At 38.5% G+C, this 19,141-nt stretch overlaps 1 protein-coding gene across 1 annotated transcript; it reads right to left on the reverse strand.

Annotated features, from left to right (window-relative positions):
* Nucleotides 1–501: 501 nt before the first annotated feature.
* LOC134539789 (3-ketoacyl-CoA thiolase, mitochondrial) lies at nt 502–18,873 on the reverse strand. Its single transcript, XM_063382044.1, has 8 exons — nt 18,430–18,873; nt 15,699–15,865; nt 13,999–14,130; nt 10,474–10,738; nt 7,107–7,282; nt 4,929–5,129; nt 2,793–2,947; nt 502–834 (listed from the first exon to the last, which is right to left on the reverse strand). Exons 1-8 carry the CDS (start codon nt 18,446–18,448, stop codon nt 750–752), a joined length of 1,200 nt encoding a protein of 399 aa, XP_063238114.1. The 5' UTR covers nt 18,449–18,873; the 3' UTR covers nt 502–749.
* Between the last annotated feature and the right edge of the window lie 268 nt (nt 18,874–19,141).

Below are 19,141 nucleotides of genomic sequence, written 5' to 3' on the forward strand. Positions count from 1 at the left end.
ATAACAAAAGGTGAACATCAATTATTCTATACATAGCTCCTTAATCCTCCCCCCCCCCCTCAACCACAATCACTTCCTGGATATGCCCTTAGCTTGATTAATGTAAGGTCCAACTGTTTCATCCCAACTCATTTAGAAAGGATGACACAAGTGTGTTAAGTGCATGAATTACAAAAATAAAATTCCTATTTTTTTTTAAATTATTTTTATTTGGATACAAGAAGATTAAGAAGTAATCAGCATTTTTTTTTTGTTGAGAGATTTAAATTTAAAGTGCACTAGAAGAAATAATGAGTGTATATGTTCAAACTGGATTAAGCCAATTAAAATAACAAGATAATAAAAGGAGAAAAAAAAATAACTACGAGAAAACTAAGAATTTAAGGTCTAGATGAATGAGATATAGGAGCTGAAAACAATTGAAAGGAAAGTAAAACAAATAAAAAAATCATTCGAAAGATCATAAAGAATACTGATGATGTTATACAAGGAGATAAACACTCTCAAAAATAATTATATTTTATTCCTCTAAAACCATTCAGTTACATAATTATAAAAATATTTTTAAAAATTGACAGTCTTTAACATCATGTGATTTATAATTTGACATTGTCACGAACATGGAATAGTTCAAGTGTATTATGACTCCTTCATGCAACCGCAGTGTGTGACAACGCAGCTTGTACCCTGATTGTGGCAAGTGGTGTAAGAAAAAAGGCGACGTCTCGGGAGCGAGTTGTGCCCGCGGTTCAGTGGATGCTTTCCAACAGCAGAGCGATGCCCTGCCCTCCTCCGATGCACGCTGATCCAATGCCATATTTCCCCTTCCTTCTCCTGCAAAACACAAACACAGTAACAACACACGGTTCCCATGCTCCTTACTACATACAGACAGTTTCCCTGAGTTTTCCTTCCATGTCCTTACTAAAACTTTTTTCCCCTGCATCATAAATACAATTTTTTTAAGGTAACATAGAATAAATACATTACACTGAAAATACTTATCAAAACACGTTTCAAAGACATTTAACATGTAAAATTTAAATAAAGTAGGAACAATGAGTAACAAAGAAGTAACAATGGGTAACAAAGTAAAAATGGGTAACAAACAAGTAACAATGGTAACAAAGTAGTAACAATGCATAACAAAGAAGTAACAATGGGTAACAGAAAAGTAACAATGAGTAACAAAGTAGTAACAATGGGCAGACACACAAAATCTTGTGTAGGTTCGGTTAGCTACATTAAAATACTGCAATATCATTATGAATTACCAATTTAAAATTTACCTATATTTAACTGAACCTCATCAACCAACCTTAATATTTAATAGCATTTTTAATGTATCTAATCGAACCACCCAATCATACCATGTAACAGTTTTTTTTTTTTATTTAGTAATCTAACCAACCGTTCACATGATTTCATAGAACTTTTAAAGTACCCAACCACCCGTTAAAACTGTAAACTATTTGGTCTCAAAACACCCTCTTAGAGAATTATTGATTTAGGGGATGGAGGAGGGGGGGGAGGGATAAAGCATTTTAGAATTATTTTTTATTCTGGAAAAAAGGTACTTTCTTCAGAACAAACAAAAAAAAATTCATAAATGTCAATTCATAGCGTTTAGAAAACAGTTTTTAAAGTTTATTAAAAATATTTATATGTACATATTATTACTGAGCAAATATGACACTTTAATGTTTCCCCAAAAATAGTGTCATTTTGACTGACACATACACACTTTTTCAATAGTATATTAATCTGTATTAAGCATTTCTAACTGTTTCAGAACAAATAAAATAAATGTGTTAAGTATTTCTGTGTTCAAATGTTCTAAGATTGAAATGTAAAAATAAGTAACTAATAACAGTTGGAAAAATAAAAACAGTTAACTTTTTCCAAATCTTTTAAAAATTAAATTGTGGTACAAAAGTCATGTTTGATAAATTACTTTTATTGTTTTAACATTTAAAAAGATTAGGTACATGTCATTTAGAGTTAAGTTGTTATTGAAAGTGATGATTAGTTTCATGATTTTATAATTGCATTTCGGTGCTTTGATGGTGTATTAACTTGAATGTCGGTGTTACGCACAGTGCATTGACATGCTCTTCCGGGTGTGTAACCTTTGCTCATCACTTTCAGCCCAAAGGTCACAATACCCGCCCCCAGACGGGTACTAACGTGTAAAAAAAAAAAAAAGTTATCTAAATGCAGAAAAAATTGCTCTGCCCAAAAAATACTAACAGTTCCAGAGCCAAAAGCACGTCTGAAACCCACAAACACAAAATGGGGTCGAGACTTAAAAGAAAACATCACAAAACGTTAACATCAAAATTAATTCGAAAGCTTTAAAAAAAAAATTCTTCACAGCAGAAATCACAGCAGGAAATAAAGAGATAGGGTCAGGTGTTTATTCCCTACTGATTAGATATATTATCGTAGTATACCGGTCCTCTTTACAAGTTTATCTTTTTTTTTGAAAATTTTTATTTTAGTCTCCTGAAAGTGACTAAACCATCACAATGATAAAACATTTCAGATTTTTTTACTCCGTGCTTTGAAATCTAACCATCTAGCCATGGTTTATTTGTGTCAATGAGGTCGAATGATTGAGACGCTCACTAGAGTGCAGTGTTTCCTCCAAGTCCTAGGCTTGGAACTGGCACACTGTCCTCTTGTCGTCCGAACAACTGCGAGTCTTTTGAGGCGTGAAATTTATATTTTACGGTGTGGGAATCAAGATTATGACGTAAATATTTTCTGGGAGTCTCACTGCAAAAACACACCTGAGCTCGTGCACGAGGTGCGCGGTGATGCGCGCGCCCGACGCGGCGAGCGGGTGTCCCAGGGCGATCGCTCCGCCGTGGACGTTCAGCCTGTCCGCGTCGAGGTCCAGGTCCTTCCTGCAGGCCAGCGTCTGGCCCGCGAACGCCTCGTTTATCTGGAACGCAGGTCGTTCACTCAGGCACGGTGGCCAAGGTTTCAAACCTATCATTTTCGCGAGTGGGGATGATTCGAAAATCTGGCATTTGTTACAAGAGAGCATAGTCCATCACTACTCAATTCCATGTAAACTTTTGGGTACAGAGAGTATAGTCCACAACTACTCAATTCCATGTAAACTTTTGGGTACAGAGAGTATATAGTCCATCACTACTCAATTCCATATAAACTTTTGGGTACAGAGAGTATAGTCCACAACTACTCAATTCCATGTAAACTTTTGGGTACAGAGAGTATAGTCCACAACTACTCAATTCCATGTAAACTTTTGGGTACAGAGAGTATATAGTCCATCACTACTCAATTCCATATAAACTTTTGGGTACAGAGAGTATAGTCCACAACTACTCAATTCCATGTAAATTTTTGGGTACAGAGAGTATAGTCCACAACTACTCAATTCCATGTAAACTTTTGGGTACAGAGAGTATATAGTCCATAACTACTCAATTCCATGTAAACTTTTGGGTACAGAGAGTATACATAATCCATCACTACTCAATTCCGATGGGAAGAGTGCATACAATTATAAGAACCCTTGCCCTTACTAGAGACAAGATTTTACGGTTTTATTTTTAGTGCAATTTTGTTTTTAAAATAGAGACATCACAGGATATACACAAAACATAAAAACAGAAAAGACATAAATACCTAAAGGACAAGATAACATGACAAATTACTTAGTGAAATATTAATTACATAATTATATAACCTCAGTGAATACATTTACTATACACAAAATAGGTATAGTAAACATAATTCTCCTTGGCTGAGGTCGCAGATCAAAACAAAAATACGCAAGTACGTGAGCACTAAATTATGCATGTTTGAAAGTATGCAAGTAGGCAGGTGTGAAATTTAAAGTAAGAAAGTATGCGAGCATGTAAGAGCGCAAGTATGTTGCGTCACTTCTATCCCTCCCCTGCCGCATCCTCCTCCGGTTCCCCCACCACATACCTCACCATTCCTCTCATTCGATTGGAATTTTTGTTACACTGTACAGTAAATTACTTCTGTACTGTAAATTAATTTTAACGGGAGTAGAGTCTTGATTAAATGGTGGTCAGCAGACACACTTATCTTATTAGAAAACAAATTCTTTTAGTCAACATACTCGCTTATGGAAAAAAAAATATATATTTGATTAGCACTCTGTTTTTCATGGGAACAAATTAGAACGTTACTTCGAGGAGTGGGTACACATGAATTTTCATTAAATAAAGTACCTAGTGGAGGGTCACAATCGTACGATATACGGTGATGAAAAACTTGTGACGAGTCTTACAGTTGTCTGATTCTCTAATTTATTTTTTAATGTCCCTCCCCAATCGAGTTCCCCACTCCTGAATGTTGCAGTTTTTTTTTTGTTTGTGTGCGGTGTGTAAAAACCGAGTGACCGTGGAATAAACATTTTTAAGTTTAATTGATAGAGACCTGCAAAATTCGCGGATTCATTCGGTGATAGGCTAGAATTCAAACACACATACCTCTTAGATAATTTCGCTATTGGCTTACTGTTCATCTGGACGAATCTCAACCAGTTGTAAACCCTCAACCAAAGAAGGATCGAACCACACAGACAAAAACCGGCCGAGACGACTTACAAGTCGGCAACCAATGGACCTTGCGTTACTTGCACGAGTGTACAGGGGTATGTGCAGTCTGTCTGGAAGGCCATCGAAACCGCGAATTTTTGCACGTCTCTACTAATTGATTTATTGGGCATTTTTAAGAAGATTATTCGTTAGCATTGGCAATCAATAAAACTGTGTAGTGAAATCTTTAATTGGGCTATCCGTTTACGAACCTGGTAGTTTTTCCCCACACGACGATTTATTATTTTTTTGTTTTTTAATAAATCGTAACGTTCAGTCGTCGGTACCGGAGGGAAGAAGCGAAGAAGCGGACTAGGTGGTTACCTCGACCAGGTCGATGTTCGAGAGGCTGAGGCCGCTGAGCGCCAGCAGCTTCTTGATGGCCGGGGACGGCCCGATGCCCATGATGCTGGGCTCCACCCCCACCACGGAGTACCCCACGAGCCGGGCCAGCGGCCGGAGCCCCTGCTCCTTCACGGCGTCCTCGCTGGCCAGCACCACTGCCCCCGCCCCGTCGCAGATCCCCTGCAAGCCGTCCCCTTCCCTTCCAGACACGCCCGCCTCGCTCCGGCAGGAGCATACGCAGTATTTGAATTCGGATTCTTTGTATGTACAGTACACTCCCGATTATCCGCGAAATTATGTGGCAGGGCCACAGCTGATAGTGAAAATCGCGGATAATCCGCAAAAGAGCCGAAAATGAAAAAAAAGAAAAAAAAAAAGAAACAATTTCAACTTAAAAATCTAAAAATTTATGTACAGTAAAAGTTACAATTAACAGTAAAAATATTTAAAAGATGCTAAAATTTTAGTATTTGACTGAATAATTAACATACAATACATTTCAGTAATGCAAACATAAAAGTGCTCAACCATACGAATAGAAACAAAGCGCGACAGAGACAAACATAGAAACGCATGCCAGCCTACTGCGTGAGTTCCGAGAAGGCCTGTGGCGTTTTACTGTATACTGCACACAATACACTTGTCAGTAGAGTTAAAATTTGCTTACTTGTAATAAAATACAGAATTACATATGTGCTGTATGTTTTCGTAGCATGCGCAGAATTTACTGTACTTGCATGATAGCTTTGACAGTGGCAGTTTGAAAATGGATTCGAATTTTCCATCGCACATTCATTTAACAAAGACTCAAGTCGACAGAGAATCCAATATCACAGCGGGGTTCGTAACTGAAGTTTGAAACAAATCAATTTGATAGCAAAGTTATAAATGCTGGGCAATTTTGTTTATCTCACTGCACTGTAAGAAATGACAGAAAACATGTACTCACACATCGAAAGAGAGAAAAATGATATTGTTTTGCCACTACTGTAGGTCTTAAGTAACATCATTAGCAGTTTTATTATCTAGAAACATTGATGACATTAAAATACTTAACCTAAAAAACAAATATTGTAAACAGAAAGCTACCAAAACTAGACCTCAGCAAGATAGGGAAATGTGGTTTGGGAAAATTTTTGGGAGGAATGTACTGTATATAAAATTAAGCAAATATCCTACTTAGTAATTGTCATTTTATTATGATATGAAACAAGCAAATAACTGTTTATTTTGCATTTAATAAGTCTAAAATTTGTATTTTTAACTGCGGACAAGATTCACATTGCTACCGTTTCAGGAAAGTAGTGAAATAACTTTATTTTGTATGAATTTTGTATGCTGAACAAAGTGCTTGCTTAAGATGTACCTGTGAACATTTCTTACCCCACAGTCAATAGTCCGAGCTTGAACCGCTAAAAATGGTGCACTTTCGATCGCGTGCACGTATTGAATCAGATTAGATTGCAGTGCTTCCTTAGAAAATAGTTTGTTGACAACAAGTTGGGCACAAGGACATGTATATATACAACCGAAATAAAATTGGAAAACTGTACAAAATAATTTTCCCAAAAACCCTAAATCTATTTAATTGTAATATAAAAAAATGTGAACGGTAAAACTTAAATGTTTTAAAGTTTTTTTTTCCCCTCTTTAGTTGTAATATTAAAACCACAGGAATCGGCAGAAATGAAACGTGCTTTTTCACACATCTCTTCCCCTTAAAGCCTCTGTGCCTAACCATGAGACGTAAAATACCATCAAAAAAAACAATTGTCCATTCTCACATAATCACCCCTCACTGCCACATGTGACCTCAATTTTGAGATGATAAGCCTTAACTAGGGACACCTGTATTTCGCGAATACATTTTGTGTCAAGGTATTTCACAAAACACTGTAGCTTTTTCTAAGAGTCATGGCAAATTGTGAGCGTGCAGCAGTACGGTGACCACATTCTGATTGGCCCCCGTCAAGAGCGGGACGACACCTCTCACCGACCTCAGCCAATAACCACAGGAGAAAAGCTACAGTATTTTGTGAAATATCTTGGCACGAAATGTATTTGCAAAATACAGGTGTCCCTAGCCTTAACTTATTAATTCACAAATGTGCAACTTCCGTAAACAATAAAAGGCAGGAAAGGGACGAGGTAACCCACGGAAGCAGACCCGGCGGTGACCACGCCGTCCTTCTTGAACACGGTGGGCAGCTTCTGCAGGCCCTCGAGCGTGGTCTGCGGGCGGGGGTGCTCGTCCACGGAGACCTCCACCTCCTTGCCCTTCACCTTGACCTGCACCGGGGCCAGCTCCTCCTTGAAGTAGCCCTTGTCGTTCGCTGGCAAACAGAACAAACAGTCAGCTCTTTATCAGCCCGTCCATACAGGGGAGACGTCACAACTGCCAGAAACCAGCCTGTCCATACCGGGGAGACGTCACAACTGCCAGAAACCAGCCTGTCCATACAGGGGAGATGTCACAACTGCCAGAAACCAGCCTGTCCGTACCGGGGAGACGTCAGAACTGCCAGAAACCAGCCTGTCCGTACCGGGGAGACGTCACAACTGCCAGAAACCAGCCAGCCCATACCGGGGAGACGTCACAACTGCCAGAAACCAGCCTGTCCATTCCGGGGAGAGGTCAGAACTGCCAGAAACCAGCCTGTCCATACCGGGGAGGCGTCACAACTGCCAGAGACCAGCCTGTCCATATCGGGGAGACGTCGCAACTGCCAGAAACCAGCCTGTCCATACCGGGGAGAGGTCAGAACTGCCAGAAACCAGCCTGTCCATACCGGGGAGACGTCACAACTGCCAGAGACCAGCCTGTCCATACCGGGGAGATGTCACAACTGCCAGAAACCAGCCTGTCCATACCGGGGAGATGTCACAACTGCCAGAAACCAGCCTGTCCATACCGAGGAGGTGTCACAACTGCCAGAAACCAGCCTGTCCATACCGGGGAGACGTCACAACTGCCTGAAACCAGCCTGTCCATACCGGGGAGAAGTCACAACTGCCATAAACCAGCCTCTCGATACCAGGGAGAGGTCAGAACTGCCAGAAACCTGCTACCCCTGTGCCATAACCATTTCCTTTCATTTCATTATCTAACTTTTGGCTTCATTAGGGCACAGCTGCAGACAAGATAACGTGGTGAATTGTGATGAAACAGAAATAATGACAAACAGCACTTCAAAACACAGCATAACACAGAAATGTAATTTAATACACCACATAGCACAGGAATTTCCAGTCACATCATGGAATTAATTAGCATTTAACCAGAACTTAATTCAAATCATCATTAATGAAAGGAATCTTTTAATGCTTGAAATTCAAGGAATGTCGTTATTTCCTGACAAAAAATTAATTTAATTTGTTTTATTGTGCAGGTCTTTCTTATTGAATCAATTTTAAACCATACATAAATGCTCGCTAATTTATAATTTTTTTTATAGTTTGAATGGGTCTGTTTCAGACCACCTGTTCTGAAAACATCAGTTCTTGAAATGAGGCTGTTACGTGTTGCTACGTATACCTCATTAGCCATTGCATGTTCAAATTCTTAGCACTTAAAGGAATAATGTTGCGGCCAAGTACATATTTTTCAACCTCATCGGCTGCGCTCCATTGATACATAGTCCCTTCTCCCACTCACTCTTTTGTTTCGCTTACCTTTCAAGCTACACACCCACATGCTAACCTTGCAAGACTTTTGGCCAGCACTATACCATAACACATATTTTATTGTGAATAATCAGAATTCTAACAATTTGTTGGAATCTTGCTGTATTAGTTTCTCTTACATTTGTGGAGTGTTTTGAAATATATGTGTGTGTGTATATATGTATGTGTGTGAGTATATATGTGTGTGTATTTATATGTATGTGTGTATGTATAAGTATATATGTATACATACACACACATATATATGCAACAGTTTATATTAACACTTTATAACGACTAGCACATTACACACTGCTTTTAATGTGATTGACTGACAAGTTTAATAAAATTTATAAATAAAATCTTAGAAAATGTATTCTCATTCCTATATTTAAGTATGCTATAAAGTTAGAGAGCTCAGAATTTTTTTTTTATTTTTTTAACAGTTTTATGAAGAGGTCAGAGATGACTGGAGTGGGGCACTGCCCACGCTTCTCTCAGGATAAAATCTTTGCTTAACTCAAGAGTAATGACAGTTACTGCCCTTTCCACTAACAGTACATAGAACTCCCCCCATTAGTGGGGCCCCTTTCTGCCCACGAATTCGGGTGTCTCTCTCCGTCTTTCTCGAGGGTTCAGGAGGTTCCCGGAGCGCTGTCGCGTGAAGCGGCGCTAACTAGACGGCATTGTTCTCGCAGCTACAAGTGTTAAGCTGCAGGACCTAGACGACGCTACACTTCTGAGGGCCGCGAGACCATTCCAGGGCGGGATTTGGCAGCTGTACGAGGAGGGGCCGACCTGCGGTGTGAGACAGACTGGTGATGCTACAGGTGAATCCTTGGGGGAGATACAAGAATAACGTGAAGAGGTTGAGTGACCCCTTACAGGTGAACCCTTGGGGAGATACAAGAATAACGTGAAGAGGTTGAGTGACCCCTTACAGGTGAACCCTTGGGGGAGATACAAGAATAACGTGAAGAGGTTGAATGACCCCTTACAGGTGAACCCTTGGGGATATACAAGAATAACGTGAAGAGGTTGAGTGACCCATTGGAGGGGAAAATATCGGGCGACAAGCAATGAGCATTGTGCGCGAAGATCGGGGCATCTGGGACGGTGCTGTGTGCGCGGCAGACGAGCGAGTGGCACAAAGCATTGAGTTAGGACCTACGTGCGTGGTAAGAGACAAACAGCAGAGAGAGCTACTGTAAAGCCGAGCTCCAATGCGGAGAGTAAACAATGGACTTATGAGAGTGTGATTAATTTGTGCACGGTCATTTACACTGTTTTAATTTAGAGAAAAAATGTATATAGTAGTTAAAAAAAATAAACTGTAATTAATTAAAAATACACCTTACAATAGTCGGTAATATTATGCAATGCATGTGAAAATCTTAATATTTATAAAATCCAGTGTCCTGATGTTTGTTTACAGTGGACTCTTCACCAAGTCAACCGATTTCTATGAAAATTGGCATTTATGTGTAATTTTTTCCAACTCTAGAGATAGGATAGTTCTTATTTCGATTAACGGTCTTAATAATTTATAATTAATAATAAATAATAAATGACCGATCGCCATGGGTAAACAAAAAATCATAGACCATAAGCATACAAACAGTAATTGTGTGACATTTCTCTATGTCCAACACACTGACATATAGCGCTATCCAGTTTGCTTTCACTCGCAGACAATAAAGCTCCGTGTGTTTAGCCCGGGCTAACGCCGGGTACTGCAGCTGCTAGTATTTGATATAAATGGAACTTGCTGCCCGCGTAGCACACGAGAGCTGACCGACACGAGATCGAAACTTCGCTCTCGTGTAACGTGCGAGAGTCTCTCCGGGGAGTGTTCGAGTACCTTCCTTCCACAAGGTCTGCGAGCGGAGGGCGAAGCCGTCCGTCTCCTGCCGGGTGATGCCGAACTGCTCCGACAGCTTCTCCGCCGTCAGCGCCATGGGCAGCTTGCAGTACGTGTCCGTCAGGCCGACCCACAGGGTGTCCTCGAACTCGTGCGCCGCCCCCAGCGCCGTCCCGAACCGCACGTTGCGCACGGCGAACGGCGCCTGGCTCATGTTGTCCGTTCCGCCCGTCAGGACGATCTTGGAGTCCCCGCTCAGAATGAACTGGCGGAACCAAATAATACCACTTAGGGATCGTCCATTAATCACGTGAGGCTCGAAAAGGGGGGGGAGGGGAAATCACGAAATATCACAAGGGGGGAGGGGGGGGGGTGTAGAGAGATAACATGTGTATTTATTTTTTTCGCGCAATTTCTACTAAACCGAAAAGCGACGCTTGACCCTGACTCGCCGTAGCCAGGCAACAATATCCCCCCCGCCCGCCGCAACATGAACCCACCCGGCTCGGCTTGCCAGTCGCCAGTAAGACTGTGATTTTGGCGCCGAATACACGCGTAAATCACATATAAGCTGTTCCTTTATTATTTTTATGCCAGTGAGAATAAACCTGCAACCTTAATGTGTGTCTGGACATTTTTATCACTGTGCTTAATTTTCCAGAATTAAATTATATTATACCTATATTTAAAGATAATATTCTGAAATTTTTAAAAATATTTTGTACCAAAAAAATACATGTGATTTATTGGGGGGGGGGGGGGGGGTAAGCCTGAAACCTCACCACAAATCACTAGGGGGGAGGGGGGTTAAAAATTTGCTAAAAAAATATCACGTGATTAATGGACGACCCCTTACTGTTCTGGCTATGATCACATCATCCCGACCCAGAAAACATATCTCACCATGGTTCTACGAATCCGGGGCGCTGAGAACTAACTTCTGTCGAAATACCATGGTATGACTATGCTGTGATTTACAAAAAAATCAGCCATTTCTAATGACTGGGTCTAAGAAACCATGACAGTATTTTAATTGCAATAAGTTACCTCTAATAACTGATATTGTACCAAGTTGCTACCTACATTGGTACATCCTAGGGCATTGACGGTGCAAAAATTTTTTTAACATTTTCGTGTATACAATTATGTATAGATTTTATCCGACCATGCAGGAATTTATATTTAGTTTAAGTTTATGATTTACATAATTGATTATGGTATTTTAGTTCTGTACAAGTAGGGAGTTGGCACCTAAAAAAGTGACACAGGGACCTAGCAAGCCATTTTAGAAGTCTGTGATTATGGCCGTTTCTGAACAATGAACTCTCTCACTCTGCGGTTGAAGATGTACTTTCACGTTAATTCTTCAGTGGCTTATCAATTCCTTGAAAATGCAAAGTGAGTTCCAAACATAAAAATTTGACTTCGAAAAATTACTTGATGTTCATCTGCAGGAAAAACTTAAGTGTATACACATATGCTTAGTCAGTGTCAATAAAATTGCTATTACTACAACCAAAAGTTCATGATAAATTCAGAAACATGCTCAGCAGCTGTGAATTTTAGAATAAGAATTTTTAGAATTTAGCTGTTTAATTTACTGGGAATACACAATAAATAATACGTATACATAATGTACTCAAAAGAAGTTAAAGTACTAAAGATGTTATTCAAATCTTAATTACAAAGTAAACCTTTTGATCTATGTAAAAACTAAGACTTTAACTACAATACATTTACAAAAAAAAATATTGTGTCTACTTCTTATAAAGAAAATAAATATATGTTGTAAGCCTATGATGATAATACATTTACACAATACCAGAAATTGGTTTCTTCTTGACATACCTTGTTGCAAACTAAGTAGATGTGGAAAAAAAAATTATCCTTTAGTACATATTATCAGAAGTTTGTAAAAATAAATGGTACAGGCAGTTATCTCTGAATGTCCTTTTATGACACAAGAGAATATTTTGTTACATATATGCTGTAGTTTTGATATTTAACATCTTCACTTTTGATTATTGAATTGAATATTAAAATATGAAACCCTTGAGTAACATAAAAAAAAATTACTGAATAATTATATATAGTTAAGAAACTATAAAAAGTAAAAATAATATTTCAGGAACAGTTTTAAAAGTGATTAATTAATTGTGAACTCATATTAAAGCACATTATTTCCACAGAAGTTTCTACAAGTTATCTGATTGTTGGTCAATAGGAGTTTAGAAGGAACAAAATAAATTCACACACTAGCACACGAACAAGACAGAAAGATGAAGTAAGTCAACCTCTCTGCCAACCAATCACAACCAATCAACTGGAATTGACCTCACAATTAACCACATGCATGCCCGCATCACAAAACACACGTTTACGTTATGTGATGGGCGTACCCTAGCTTGCATCAACTGAGGGAGCTCTAAGATTGAAAAATGTTACTACAAAAATTAATTTTGATCCTGCACTTTTAAAATGAACATGGTTGTTTGAAACCCTACGGTAAAAATGCTTTAAAACAGAGGTTAGGGAGAAAAAAAACAAACTTTTTTTTTTGTTTTGTTCTCAGCATGTTCAAATGAAAGCCAAACAACATCGTGATTTCTGCCACCCATGTTGAACCAGAAATGTTATAAAAGCAAAGAACTGAAGTCCAGCAAATCTGCACATCTGACTGGGATTTAACCACAGAAAGAGTATTTCCCCACAAGAGGAAAAAAAAAACCAAAAGAAGGTGCTCCAATTGTTTTTATGAATGCTCAATTTTATATTATGCATGATTATTTTATAATTTTATTGAAGACCCCAATTGGTTAATCACTAAAATCAGTTCAAACATTACAAACGTTAAACAACCATTTTTTTTTTTGTAACTTCAATACTGTATTTTATAAAATAAGTGTAATACAACTTCGTGGGGAACAATATTTGCAATTCGATTCGACTTTGCAAATATTTGAGACATTCTATTTGATATTTTCTTTGCATTAAAAAAATAGTATCCACACAGGCCTACTTGTAACCTCGCGGAACTCTGGCTGAAGTGTTTAAAAACATTATTTTGCACCTGTGCCACTGTTAGTTCACACTGTATGTCACATAGAGAAAACCCGAAGGATGAACAAACAAAAGATGAATACACAAACACAAACAGGAAACCGAGCCAAAATCAGCCGATGTAAACGATCGAGCTTGCCTTGGTTTTCTGTGCGAGTTTGTGTATTTATGTTTGTTTTTTCGTACGTCCGGTTTTCCAGGCTTCCTCGACGACACATGGTGAGAGCTAGCAACGGCGTACATGGTGAGAGCAAGCAACGGCGTACATGGCGAGAGCTAGCAACGGCGTACATGGCAAGAGCTAGCAACGGCATACATGGCGAGAGCTAGCAACGGCCTACATGGCGAGAGCTAGCAACGGCCTACTAGGTGAGAGCTAGCAATGGCGTACATGGCGAGAGCTAGCAGCAACGGTGTACATCCGACGCTTCCCCAACGCGGGAATCGTTCTGCTTCTCTCGTCACCTGCGCTCCGTTGACGATGGACTGGAACCCGGAGCCACACAGGCGGTTCACGCCGAGGGCCGGCCGGTCCAGCGGGATGCCACTACGCAGCTGCACATGCCGCGGCATGAAGATGCCGTCAGAGGACGATGCCTAGAAAATTTAAAAAAAAAAAGAAGGCGGCGTGTCTGTAAAGTCGGTTTACAGACGTTAATTTCACGTGATAACGTCATAAGAAAACACTGACGAAACATTGCATACTTTTTTAATTTTCAAATATTATTTAGTTTTTTTTTCTTCAAATTTTAATTTAAATAATTTGTTTAAATATAATCACGAACAATTAGTTTAAAACCCTGCCTTAACCTGTTTGCTATTATAGAAGATTTTCTCGCACTGTGGTTGGCCGGATCTTGCACGCTCGGCTCAGGCGGAACGTGACAGTTTTTTGTGTGTGCAGCCGGCGTTCATCGATTTATAAGATGTCAAAAAAATTACGTCATAAAACTTCCCACATTTTATCATTACTTGCATGCTATCAGTCTTTATTAAGAGGTTTTAAAGGTTCATTGGTGAAATTTAAGGCCTTCCAAAGGACCTTATTTAAAAAGACAACTGAAGGACTTTTTTTTTTTGGATATCAAGAAGATGTACGAACCCTGTCATTACAAACCAGGGACGATTCCTTCCCCAAAATCCTTCATCTGTGAAAACGTGTGCGTTTGTCTTTGTTGAGTCTGCTGACTACAGAAATAAAGCTCAATAAAAATTTTAAAATCACAAAAAACAAACTACAGTACAACCACTTTTATGTAATACTTTGATACTTTGACTCCCATGATTTTCAGTATTTTACATAATTTTTCTGGGAATCCATATTATGTTCCCACTTTCGACACAATAACATAATTCTGCCTTTTGTATTGTCATTCCGTGTTTCTTCAAAAAAATATTTATTTGTAAAGTTACAAAGAAAATGCATACTAAAGCAGAAAATTGTCTTTAATAGTATATATAGTGTTCTAAATTCTTAAGCCAATTTTTTAATGTACCTAAGGAAAATTGAGACCACAAAAACGTTCTGCTGTTAAGAAATTCAGGCAAAACATGCAAAGCAAGAATTTGAAAGTCTAGCAGAATTTGCGCTTGGCACATTAATTACCAGCGAGGCAGTTCCTCTTGTTGGTACTTTTTTTTTTAAAACAAAGAATTTCAGAAATTTTTTTTATTATGTTTTCCTTCATATTTTCCCAGGTTTCTATAGTTCCATTACTTCAGCACGGTTGTGTTACAACTACTAAGATTATCACAAAATATTAGGTAAAAGTTCTATTTACACCTTCAGTGCAACAGTGTACCAAGTCAGAATGTGTGATTTACTTAAGTGTGCCATCGTCGCACCAGGTATGTCACTATACTGCCGAAAGTGACCACTAAGTCTGCTAAGTATGTCAACTCCAGCAATTTTTTTACAATATTTTAGTTACCGAGACTAGGTAAGAGCAGCGACATTTTAACTCCTTGTCAACTGATCAAGATGCTGACTTGGGAATTTTTTTTCTTCTTCTGCCCTTTATTAGGCGGATAGTAATTTAATCTCGTTTTTGTCACTTTTCAATTCGGTCACTTTTGGCAGTGTACCGATGATACAACCAAAGCAAATCTCTCCAGGTACTTAATTCCCAACACAATAGGTAGCCTTGCGATGGCGGTGTGCGTACCACAAGAACATTCCCGATGACCACGGAGTCGACCACTTCGGGCTTGATCCCGCCGGCGGCGAGCGCTGCCTTTGCTGCCACGACCTGCAGCTCCGTCGCGCTCGTCTTCGCGAACTTGCCTCCGTACGTTCCGAACGGCGTGCGCTTGGCCGCAACGATGAAGATGCCTGACGAAAAACACACACAGCGCTAATAACTACAGTAGAACCTCTCATATCCGACCATGATGGGACCGGGCCATGGTCGGAACGGCCAAAAGGTCGGATATCCGTAGGAAAAAAAAAAACGCCTTTCCCAGCTATACAGTTACATACAGTAATACAACTTTATTTGTAAAAATGTTGCTGTATACATTTCAAAAATTTACTTTCTGTTAAATTATAAATGAGAAGATGAATACAATGTAAGCATACCTTATTTAAAGAATTCTGTAATGGATTATTGGTTCAGTTATGTCAATCTTGATTTTGCGGAAGTGTCCCTCCACTAACAGTATTGACGTTGAAAAACAAATAACAGTACAAGATTATAGTACGAGCACATTCTACACCAACCATCACGGCTGAACTGACAGTTTGCGACTCGAAAACATGCAGATGCGTCACTTTTTCAAGTCTGAACAGGCTCGCCAACCACAGAGACCAGGTCGCATATCAGGAGGAGTCGGCTGTGGGAAGGTCAGATGTGAGGGGTTCTACTGTAATAGCAATAATTTACAGAGCATGAGAATCAAAGAATGTAATAGTAAGGTTTTGAAATGCATGAATTACTGCAAAAATAGAGGGCTCAGAAACCAGACCATGCCCCTAAAAAAAATATACGTAAAAAATAATAATTAAAATTTGAAAGATCACCGGGTGAAAATGTAAAATTGTAAACTGTAAAGAATTAATAGCTTACTTTTGAGCCAATTCTTGCGTACATCTATTAAAAAATTAAGTAACTAAGCTGAATTCAGTCACCACCCGTTAACACACATTCATATAATTAAAATTCACTTTGAAAAGAGGGAATTATTTTTCCTGTATGTTGCAAATTTGACAAGATGTAAATAATACAGTAATGCAGGCACCTATAACGAACCTATTACAGAAGGAAGTTGACCAAAGTAAATGTTCTATACCATAAATGATCATCAATTCCCTAATAGTATTAAAAATAAATTGTAAAAATGTAACCACACAGAAAATATGTGGGAATTGAAAATACAATTTTTGGTGTATGTCTACAACAGTATTAGCTTTTTCTCTGTCTCTGGTGGGTAATAATGTGCTATTTTAATCTGCTAAATGTAAAATTTCAAGTATGTGTTCATATTGAAAATTTATTTAAATATTAATTGAAACTGGTCACTGGGTAGAAGTTCATTTGTCTATAGTATCTAGCTGTGAAAACCTTACGTAAGCTCTATAGACATTTAAATATATTTATTCCTGAAAATTGACATTACACAAACCAACAGGACAAGATGTCAGCAATTACCTGCAACAGGGATTGAAATATCCACATTGTGAACCAGGTATGAAGAGGGGGGGGGGGGGGGGATAAATGTTGACAGGTAACTTTATTGAGAGACAAAATTTAAATATTTCATCTTACATCAGAGTATAAGAATCTGCAAAAAAATTTTCAGCCCAACTTTAAACTACAAGCATACATGCTACCTAAGATTGTATGTGTGCTGTGAGAGAGACTATTGAGTTTCCTGGTACGTAGTTGAACTTTATCACGTGCAGAAAACATTTCCATGCCACGCCCACCTTTCTCCTCGCGGCCTTAAAGTTTGAACCTTGAACCTGTCACCGAACTGATAACGTTAAGCCATCTTGGATTACTCAGCTAATCCATCATGAACAGTTTTGATTATTATGTGATGGGAAAACCTACCATCTTATCTCTATAGGCTAATCCAAGTTCAAAACTATGCAGCACCCAAGACCAATACTTCTGCATGCAGTAAACATGGTGGACTCTAGACGCAGGTGAAATCTGTAGGATTCCCGGGGGTTTCGCCATTACGATATTTCCATCACAAGCCGAGCCCCTCAGTGAGGGGCATGTTATTGATTCCAGGGGGGAGAGAGACAGATGGCTGGCACCCCCAGGATTTACAACCATGACTCTAGAGGAGGGGTTTCTCATAGTAGGTACTTATATTTCCACCATTGGTGGCGTAGCTTAAATTATTAGTGCCTGGGGCGAACCCAGTGTGGCATCCCCCCCCCCCCCTCCTAATTAACCAAGAATTTTTGTTGTTTTAAAGTTTTAACTAAAATAGTTATTCATGTTAAAAGTAATAAGCTACATGCTAACTAATACTATAAAGTTAAATTTCATTCCCCCATTTTCAAAGAAAAGGTTATACACCACACAATTACAAGGACGAATTAAAAGAGTATGCCTGTCAGCATGGCTGAAAGAACTACACTGTCACTTTTACGGAGAACCCAAATCTCCAGCCATGGACCAAAATACATAAGAGACTGGAATACAAACCATTACATAAATTAATAGCTTTGTATCGCCTCGTACGCTAACCCAACTTCCCTGCGCTACGAAAATATTTTAATTGTCCTATTATCTAATCACAAAAACTTGTTAGTAAAATATAGAAAACACAGCATATTTTTTCTTTAAATTATATTTGAAAAACAAAATAATTATATACATATTAAATGTTTACTTTTCTACAACTTAAAATTCCTGAGGTAATGCAATAAAGTATTTTTACCTTTCGTAATAGCAGCCATCTAGATACAGTACGAATATTAATTTTATTCAGTTAACAACATACAATAAACGTAAAGGATGACTTTCTTCTTCACGTTCACATATATGTACCAATCGTAACAGCTGAGATGCTGACTTGCGTTTCTTGTTTATCTAAATAGACGAATGCAATGTGGAGGGGGCGTGATCTTGTATCAAGATCAACTCTAAAATAACAGATCAAACTTCAAAGGTCATTGATAATGTTATAAATTTATTAGCATTTAAGTGCAGCTGCAATAGGTATATAATATTTGGTACATATTAGGAAAACAAAATAACGTGAAGCGTCAACCAAATGACTATTTAAATTTATTTCCGTATATTATTTACCAAGTTTGGTTATTTATTTCAAAACAATGAGTTTACTATCATTTTTACTACAATGTTTCATAGAGTGCTGATCGAAGAGAGAGTATTTAATTAAAATCCTGCATGACTTTTTTTTTTTGTGATTTTAACACACGTGATAGAGTTGTATTTATAATCAATTATGTGGTTTCCTCTAAAACATTTACAAATATAATTTCACGATTTACTCGAAAACATTTTTAATATATTACAACTTCAAACAACACATCGTATACTTTTCTTGTTCTATCTATTACGCCATGTTGATTTCGGAATAACTTAACAAAAAAAATACCGAAGATGCACGAATGTGAATGAACCAT

This window comes from Bacillus rossius, chromosome 16, assembly GCF_032445375.1.
Source record: "Bacillus rossius redtenbacheri isolate Brsri chromosome 16, Brsri_v3, whole genome shotgun sequence".
In the NCBI taxonomy this organism is placed as follows: Eukaryota; Metazoa; Arthropoda; class Insecta; order Phasmatodea; family Bacillidae; genus Bacillus; species Bacillus rossius.